General features: G+C 36.8%; 1 protein-coding gene across 1 annotated transcript; it reads left to right on the top strand.

The window, feature by feature from the left end:
• Positions 1 to 1,372: 1,372 nt before the first annotated feature.
• Positions 1,373 to 9,843, top strand: LOC130090712 (proteinase-activated receptor 1-like). Its single transcript, XM_056258224.1, has 3 exons — positions 1,373 to 1,403; positions 6,590 to 6,676; positions 8,743 to 9,843. Exons 1-3 carry the CDS (start codon positions 1,373 to 1,375, stop codon positions 9,810 to 9,812), a joined length of 1,188 nt encoding a protein of 395 aa, XP_056114199.1. The 3' UTR covers positions 9,813 to 9,843.
• Positions 9,844 to 10,409: the final 566 nt, after the last annotated feature.

Below are 10,409 nucleotides of genomic sequence, written 5' to 3'. Positions count from 1 at the left end.
CTGACGTTGTTAACATTAACAATTTGAGAACAAAGTATAATTTGCACGGTTTTGCATGATATGATAAGCGATTTTTAGATTTAATCAGTGCGATTTACTGCAATGTCAGAACCAGAACAAAAGTGGATGTTACTTAGGCCTACTTGTTCAGATGACATTTTCCGGTGAAAATTATTATGTTGGTCATACTTCCAAAAAGAATAATCTGTGATTCTGAATGACAAATCCACACCGGCGCGGTGACTGACAGCCACACACTCTCCTTAAAGGGCTTTATTATTTAACATTTTTCGATAATATGCACATCAAGCCTGCATTTTTTTAATCAAAAATACTTTTTTTTAATTTTTTTTTACAATTTAAAATAATGGTTTTCTATTTTAATATTCTTTAAAATATTATTTATTTCTGTGATGCTAAGCAGAATTTTCAGTATCAATACTCCAGTCTTCACTGTCACACGCTAATTTATTATCAATGTTGGAAACAGTTGTGCTGCTTAATGTTTTTTTTTGGGGGGGGGGGGGGGGGGGGGGGGGGTTTGGAACCTGTGATATTTGTTTTCAGAATTCATTTTATAAGTTTACTTATAAAACTTTACTATCACTTTTTTTTTTTCATTTTTTATCATTTATCCTTGCTGAATAAAAGTATTTTTATTTATTTTTAATTAAGGAAGAATTGTGTATATTTGGTATCTTTTTTTGTATGGTACAAAAGATTTCTATTTTAAATAAATGCTGTTCTTTTTTAACCGTTTAAACTCAGAATCCTGAAAAAGTATCAAAGGTCATACGTATTTTACAATAGAAAACCATTATTTTCAATTGTAGTAATATAAAAGTAGCCTATAACATTTTCTGTATTTTTGATCAAATAAATGCAATGGATGAACATATGCCCCTTTTTTACATTTGAGCCCCTGCCCATACTCTCTGCACGACCCTGATTTCCACTACATTGTAGCCTATCCGTAACTTTCCCCACATCAATCAAATCGTCATGATCAAATGTCTTAACGAATCATAAATGAATCATCTGTGAGGATGAGACTGTGAGGGATGCTCCATAACTGAATGCCTATCGCTTCACATCATCGGGCGTTTACAACTTTGTTGATTAGAAATCTAGGCTACTTTTGTTTTGCGTCAGTCCAGAGTCAAGATAGTTGTTGACTTTAAAACTTTCTTTTGTTCGGACATAACCCATCGGCTCTGCTCAATCGGTTCATCCGATGCAGTGAAAGATTCAAATGAATGACTGGCTCACAAACCGCACTTCGCAAATCTAGTGTCCAGATTTTGGAGTAAAACGTCTGGAGTTAGAATTAGTCGTCGTCATGGGGATTAAAATAATCTTGCTTTCAGTTGTAATGGCACATACGTGCACTGCCACCATCAACGGTAAGTAGGCTATAAGTCAGTTTTATTATGCATAAAAAATGATTTGCAATTTTGATGTCTTGCTGATGCGAAATTTAATAGCCAGTGGTGTGACTGAAACCTTGATGAGTGCCAGGAATTTTTAAAATTGTATCATGAGTGTCATACCGTAACCATGGTGTGATGGTATATCATGCTTAATAAAAATGCTTTTATTTTAAAAATCGTGTATTCAAGAGATGTTGAAGTTGAACACATATCACTATTAGACAGACCACATAAGGCAATGAGGTCCTTATAGCTGTGTGTGCGTTCGGGAATGTCTGTCTAAACAATGAAACGTTGCAGAGCAATGTTTCCCTGCCTTTGTTGCCAAAGCAGAATGTGCTACTTTTAACTCCTTTGATGCTAGATATAATTTAGAATTATATCATACATTTTTATTAAAATAGTTTAAATGTGCTAAATGGGCTGCACGATTTGGTCCACACAAGCAGGGGCATTTAAGCAGGATGTAAACTCAGTCGTGGATCATTTTTGGTGTAAGTGTATTGTGATTGTCAAAACATTTGGTAACTAAACATCTTTTTTCTTTTTTTTTTAGTGACAACGTATCATGGTACAATAGGCTATTATTATTGCTTAACACAAATTTCACGATTTCAATTTAAAGGTGCTATATGGAACTTTTCTTCTAAAATGAATCCTATTTTTATTGCCTGTGTGTGAAGGGGTTGTAATCACACATTACAATGATCCACTTGTCGGGTTTTGCTATTACCGAAGGCCAATATTCATATTTATATGTGAAGTCTCCGGGTCGGATTTACCGCGAAATCCATCGGATGTGACGTGCATGCGCGCTCCCGAGCCGCTCTCCTTATATACAGTCTATCTATGCGACCGACGGCACTGCAGCTGACGACATAAGTCTGATAACACCCAAAAACGACCTGCCTCCAGCACAACACACACTCCAACACTAACTCCACATAAGTATAAAAAACAAAAAGTTTTATCTGCTGAAGCTCGTCAGGCCAAACGTGATTCTGATCGACTCAGGACGAAAACACGGATCAACATAGACAGAGCTTTTGAATTATTAGTAAACTCAAATGAAATAGCAAGTTAAACTACATGAGACATGGAATGAATACAAAAGACTGTTCCAGGATAAGAAAAGGTGCTTTAAGATACTTGTTTTATGTTATACTAGATCTACGTTATAGATCGTTACGCTATAACGTAATTCATCCCACTATCATATTGTTTATAATAAACATTTCCAGACACGTTCAGTACAGTAATGTTACTTCCTACTGTCTTACTGTTACACTGACATTGTTCAGTATAGTTCACTAACCATTTTCGTTATCATTATTATACATTCACCTATGTTGACATTGTTGATTGTGAAAGATACACAAATAGTTAGTGAAATGCCTTATGCTAGATAACATCACATGTCGGCTAAATGCCGTCAATGTAACGTTATCATGGTACGAGCATGGAGCATTAGTTCAACGTCAAGCTGATAAAAGTAGCCTATTATTGTAACGTTGCAGTGGGAGTTTACATGAGTTTTCAGCATGTTGTGTGATGCTTTCGCCGTTGCGTTGAAAGTCTCCGTGTGGCCTCACTGGCCTGTAGTGAATGCTCGCTCCTGAGATCGCACACGCACACGAGCACGAGCGCTCTTGTTGCAATCTGAAACATCACCACTAGAGGCCGCTAAAAGTTCCGTAGAGCACCTTTAAATCTTGTGATTTGATTCTGGTCTTGATTCAATATTGTTTAATTTGGATAAATATTAGGTACAGTATTTTAATTTTTCTCAAGAAAAAACAACAACAAATGGCTTGAAAAGCAAGACATTTTGAAAGATTCAGCTGGGAGAACATCTAGCAAGTAATTAAATTAATTGGTATCAGGTCTGTGACATGATTAGCTATTAAAGGAATGTCTTAGAGAAGCAGTCTCTCAGGAGTAAAGATGGGCAGAGGCTCTCCAACCTGTGAAAGACTGCGTAAAAAGATTGTGGAAAACTTTAAAAACAATGTTCCTCAACGTCACATTGCAAAGGCTTTGCAAATCTCATCATCTACAATGCATAACTTCATCAAAAGATTCAAAGAAACTGGAGACAATGCATTAATGCACTTGTGTTAATGACATCGCCAAATGGGCTCAGGAATACTTCCAGAAACCACTTACGGTAAACACAATCCTAAAGCTCTATCATGCAAAAACGAAGCATGTGAACATGGTCCAGGCGCCGTCGGGTCCTGTTGGCCAAGGCTCATTTAAAGTAGACTATTTAAAAGTGGAAAAGTGTTCTATGGTCAGGCTAGTCCAAATTTGACATTCTCGTTGGAAAGGTATGTAAAGGTTTTAGAGCAACATATGCTCCCCTCCAGACGACGTCTATTTCAGGGCCTTGTGTATTTCAGCAGGACAATGCAAAACCACACACTGCAGGTATTACAAAAGCATGGTGCAGGTCCACCATCTGGTCTGATGGACTGGATCCAGCTGACTACCTCGGGATAAGGATGAGACAGACAGACTAATATTAGTGTAGATGCCATTCTGTGTAATAAACCCAAAACAATAATGATAGAATTGCATGAATGTTCAAAAAACTAAACATCAAATGAACTATATTGCTTTGTTGCTACGCCTTGTGGTGATTGAAATGGTTCATTTTCCAACATAGTGTCTATATTACCATCAACTGCATTCAAAAAACTAAACCACATCAATGTTACTTTTATAACTGACTTTGCGAGAATTTGCATTTTTATTACATGTTATTTTTATTGAACATGAAATGTTGTTTACAGAATCACAATATGTATTTTGCAAATAAAGGCACTACATTTAATTGTAATTTTATTCAGTTTAGTCATTAAGTTAACAACACTTGTACCGTCACCTCGACTGCCACATTTTCAATGAAAGAAAGTAAAGCAAATAGGGACGATAAACTATATCGGTTGCACCTTGTAAGCGATCTAATAAATTTAATACAATATAAATACCATTCTGTCAAATAGTTTGTGTATTCAGCAGAGTGGTATCATGGTTGGCTAGATGCCACAATCATAATAAACAGCCCAGTGTCTAAAAAAGAGCAGCAGTTTGTAAATCATAAATAACAACAACATATAAAAACAGCATATAATGATATATTGACAAAAAATATTACACAAATGGCAATGATTCTTGAACTCCGCTGGAAGGACGTGAGCTGATAAACGGTTTCAAGGCGTCATCTAACTGACGCTTTTAACTATGCTTCAACATCCGACGCACATGGCCCCCTTTAGCGTCAATATGAGACGCTAACCCTACCCCAGACCTAAACCTACCCATAACGGAAGCGTCATGTAACTGACGCTAAAAACGGAAGCGTCATTCTAACTGACGCTAAAGGCGTTAGATGACGCCCGAGGATGAGCGTCATCTACCTGACGCTAAAGGGTGCCATGTGCGTCGGATTTTGAAGCATGGTCAAAAGTGTGAATAAGATGACGCCTTGGGATGAGAATGCGTTGAATATTCATGTACAAGCAATGCACCATATCGGTTACCAGCGATGAAGTTATTTATCAGATTCAACACGTGTGTGTGCAGTCAGTGAATCACTTGATAGTCTGCATTCTGTCGGTGCAGAAATGTAATTATAATAAACTAATGAACAAAAACGGATTATAAAGTAATTCAAATATATTGAAAATTATATAAAGTATATAATATATATATATATATATATATATATTAAATACAAAGTTATCCTGGTAGCCATATAAATTGAAAATACTCCATGTATAATCGGAGACACATTAAGATATTATATATTATTTAGGCTAATGTTGGAGCTTTAGGGAAAACGCCCAAATGAACCATTATGGTCCATCTATTATTCATTGTGAGCTGCAATGTCTGTCAATTATAGCATGATTTCTCATGCATTAATAATAGCAGCAGAATGGGCTCAACTGAGGTTAGTGATGTCACCAAATAAAAAATCATATTATCTCCACACAGAAGAGACTGAGCACTCAGAGAGGGAAGAAGCACTGTCTAGAGATTCCTAGTTTTTCATTAGTTTGTTTTTCAAGTGACCCCTAATCGGTAGCTACCCATGGAGGTCAAAACTATCTTGCTTTCATTTATACTTATGCATGCATGCACTGTTACCTTTAATGGTAAGTACATTTTTGTTTAAATTACGCAGATAGTTGGCTGAAACCTTGATTGCATCATATTGGAAGCTTTCGGTTTAAATTTAACCAATTAAATGGTATACATTTCGTAATTAAATGGTGTGATGGCTTAAAATGTACACGTTTGCTATTTTTCTACACAAATTGTTTTATTTCTCTTGTTGCTAAAAAGTACTGTGGCAGAACCATTGTATTTTACCATGGGGCTTTGACATATATGGTGCTGAATAATTTGTATTTTCATATAGGCCTACTATGGTATTTTCATGGTACTCCAATTACCATATTAACTTCACATACGATATTAACATGGTACGAAAAATCACAAAAATACACAAAAAGTGTAAACAACCAATTTAATGTGAAATTTGAATTCAAATTCAATGTATTGAATCAACAAGGATAAACAACACATTTAAGTAAACCCAAAAAGGAAAATTCTGTCATAATTTACTCACCTTCATGTTATTGATAACCTGTATGCCTGTCTTTCATCTTTGCAACACATAAAGAAGATATTTTGAGAAAGGTCCAATGAAAGTCAATGGTAACAAAAACTGTTAGGTTAAAAATACAGTAGTATCACATGCTTTGCCCTTTTTGCACGTTTAGTTGTACTGCGTTTCTGTTGTGTCATTGGGTTCTTTCTGACATTACGTTTTACATAAGTGGGCCTTCATTGCATTTAGGGCCAATTACTGCATCTGTTCTCTGCATCATATGACCGTTTCCTGCGAATGCGAGCACTGGACTCTTAGCAATGCTTTCTATATGCCTGCATGTCTGAGAGTTTTTCTTTTCTGTTTTATGCCTGAATCTTCATGAGAGATCAGATTGCTAAGAGATGGGCTCCTGATAGTGCTCACAGGAAATGAATTAGCTCGACATCTTAATCAAGGCCTCTTTGAAAATGAGACTCAATTGCTTTTAGTAGCTTGCGTGCTATCACTGATAGTGTTTTGTCATGTTTGGCTACAGAGAGTCATGTAAGCAGCTTTGAAGAGGCTGATGATCCAATAGATTACAACAACCTTTTTGATGAACTTAATGAAGGTCCGGAAACAAGTGAGTATAACAGCACCGATGGGTGAAATCAAACCAGACCTGCACCCGACTGAAATCTAAGACTGTTCACCTGAAAATGAACATTCTGTTAGCATTTACTCACCCTCATAAACAAGAACACAAAGTAATATATTTGTAATGAAACCTGAGAAGTTTATGTCCGTCCTTTGAAAGTCCATGCAACCAAAAAGATGGACGATCCAAAAAGATCATAAAAGGCATTGTAAAAAAAAAATGCATCCAATCTCGTTAAGAGACACGATCACCTTCTATGATGAACAGATTTAATTTAAGCTTTTATTCACATATAAACAATGATCAACACACTTACATAAAGTGCATTAATATGGTAAACAACTGTGCATGCATGATGCACAAGAACCAATGAGGGTTTTTTTTCTAGCGCGTTTCGAACACACATTTGAACTTCCGTCTTTATCGTATGTTATGTGCTGGATATGTATGTGTTATCCATCCAGCATTTTTTTTTGTGATATCCCAAAATTCATATAAGAATAAGTGGATGGCAACATATAGGCCTAGTGACTACAACCATTATGTGACATTGAACAGTACAGACGCACAAACGTAGTTGTTTAACTAATTATAAGTTGTTTTAAATAATATAAGTAACACAATTCAATGTTTTTTGTCACTTTAAATGGTTCACTTTATTCAAAACTGATTACCGGTATTCTTTGTTCTTCAATGACGTCCTTGCATAAATTTAGTTTGTGTGGATCTTGTTTCAGAAAATTAGCTCTAATTGTTACATCTATCCCCAATCTGTGTTACAACTCACCCGAGTAGTGGGGGGTAGGTTGTAACAACGGAACTATTTATGTTTGAAATTAAAATTATTTGTAGTAAACAAATGTGGCTAACATGTATCAATTTTTGAGAGATCTTACCAATGCTCAAACAAAAGGTGTTACTTCATCCTCGGTCTCCCCTAAAGCTGCACCATGGTACGGTGATGGTATCAGATGCACTGTAAAAATCAAAAAAGCTGGTATTCAAGAATTAAAGAGATGTTGCATGCACCCACATCACATCCATCCATCCGTCTTCATCCGCTTATCCAGGGTCTTTTTTATTAGTTTTTATATATTTCTATTTCATTTTATTTGTATATCAGCTTTAGTTTTAGTTATTTTAGGACTTAAACATATTTTATTTCAGTCTAATTTTTGCTTAAGTTTTTTAAGTTTACATTTACATCTAATGCTTATATTTTATTGCAGTGTTATTTCAATAACGAAGTTTTTAATAGTTTTAGTTTTAGTTAATGATAACACTGTGCTGTATAGAATACAGATGGGTGATAGAAATCTTAATTAATTTATCATATAATGAGAGTAACAGCTATTTATGGGTTGAACTATGAGGTAATCTGTTGTTGTTAATGTATAAAATATTGCTTGATGGATGATTGCATTGAAGGAACTATATTGTTGGAAGGAAGTTGGTTTCCATCAGTGGCATAGGTTTCATTTCAACATTGCAAAGGACAGGCTAATTGCTGTAGATCATATTTCATAGAATCCCTCATAAATAGCATTTTTAAGAAATGGGCATGAGTGAATATGTGTCTGTGTGTGGAGGTTCTGTGTTTATCTGCACATGTAAGGTAGCATTCATGCAATATAAATATATCCAAATTTGGAATTAAATTCCTCCAATACAACAATCTCCATCAAAGCCTTTTCTCAAATATGTCCATGTTCTCTTAATTATTCTCTGGTGGTATTGAGAGCTTTCACTAATGATCTTTTGTGTTGATTACAGATCCTGACTCCGGTTCGCCTGCTTCATCTTACAACAAAACCTTTAATCGGAGTTCTTCAACAATGCCTACTAGTAATATGCAACACAATCTCAATAGCAATTTCTAACTATTTTACATTTTGCAGAATTGGTGTCAATTTGTAAAATTCATATTTCACTTGTAAAGTTTTTGTACAGTCTGCATACACTCCAGGCATGGTAATGTTTAGTGGTGGATCTCATGCTTACCTTTTTTTCTAATAATTGTATGTTGACCTCCACTTTTGTGCTCGTTACAGTTCCTCCCTTTTGTCTTGGTGGGTTTTTAAGAAAAAAGAAGCCGCAAGCATCAAAAAAGACCAATACATCAGAAGCAGCAGCATATAGTCTCAACACTACAGTAATCCCTGAAATATTTAACATCTCAGACGAGGCTGTTCTCTTCCTCAAAGGCTTGATGGTCACACGCGTCATGCCCTCGTTCTACATCTTCATCATCCTCATTAGTTTGCCCCTGAACGCTTTGGCCTTGGTGACGTTCACCTGTAGGATTCGAGTGAAGAAACCAGCTGTGATCTACATGTCTCACCTGGCGTGTGTGGACCTGCTCTTCACCCTGCTGCTGCCTCTGAAGATCCACTACCAGCTGAACGCTTCAGATTGGGTGTTCGGTGAGGTGACGTGTCGTGTGCTCAGTGCTGCTTACTACTGCTACATGTACTTCTCCATACTGCTGATGATGTGCATGAGTGTGGACAGACTGCTGGTCGTGGTGCTTCCCATCGCCTCTCTAACCAGGAGGAGTGCAAGGAAAGCCACGTGTGTGTGTGTGCTGGTCTGGCTGCTGGCGCTCGCTGGCATAGTACCACTTCTCTCAATAACACAAACGGTCAAGATTAGGGATGTGGGCGTCACTTGTCATGACGTGCCGGATCAAACACAGAAGTATGTGTACCTGTTCTCCATCCTCTCCTGCCTCTACTTCTTCTTGCCACTCATTGTCACCTTAGTGAGCTCCTTTACCATAATATATGTGCTCAGTGTAAAGTCTCATCGCTTAGCAAAATCTTCATCATCTTCAGACAAACGAAGGAGAGCTGTGATTACGGTTATCACCGTGCTGATGAAGTTTGTGGTGTGTTTCGCTCCAACCAATGGCATCCTGTTGTATCATTGTGTTCGTTTAGCTACTGGAGGGGAGGGAGATTCATCATATGCTGCTTACCTGTTGGCTGTGTGTTTGGGGAGCGCAAGTGTTTTCCTGGACCCTCTTCTGTACTACTACGGCTCGTCTCAGTGCAGACAGCAGATCAGATCTGTGTTTTGGGGCAGGAAGGCAAAAAGAGTGAAAACGCCATCAAACATATGAAATGCTCTCAGTACAGCTGCACAGTGACAATACAAAACAAAAATGAAGTGGATATCTTTTAAAACAACAACAACTATATCATAGCTTGACACGTTTTTTATATTGTATTTATCTGCCAGTATTAACCGACATGAAATGAAGTGTTGCTGTTGGTGTTCATTTTCTTTGTATGCACTCATATATTGTTCAATTTACTACTACTACTGCAGTGCCTGTGCAAAATTTATTTATTTATTTTTTTACTTATATTTTTATTTAGAGCCACAGCATTGCATACGATACAGTATGGCATTGGGTTTTAACATGTTAGTCTATCATGTTCCCACAATATTGACAATTGTTCAAACTTAATTATATCGTACACATTATAGCTACAGAGAATGAAAACAAATACACCTAGTACCGGGGGAGGGAGGGGAGAGGAACACAGGGTGTGAAATGAAGAGGTTCGATGGTAGACTAATTTGAAGGGATGTGAAACGCAGCAGGCAGTCGGTCAGAACTGTATAAGCTGACACTTAGTTGAGCAAACACACCAAGCAGGGTTTAAACTTCACTTATTTACTAAAGAGCTGGTAGATTTACATATGGGTTATA

Source organism: Rhinichthys klamathensis, unplaced genomic scaffold, assembly GCF_029890125.1.
Source record: "Rhinichthys klamathensis goyatoka isolate OS25496 unplaced genomic scaffold, OSU_Roscu_1.1 h1tg000150l_1, whole genome shotgun sequence".
Classification (NCBI taxonomy): Eukaryota; Metazoa; Chordata; class Actinopteri; order Cypriniformes; family Leuciscidae; genus Rhinichthys; species Rhinichthys klamathensis.
This window is presented reverse-complemented; position numbering and strand designations above follow the sequence as displayed.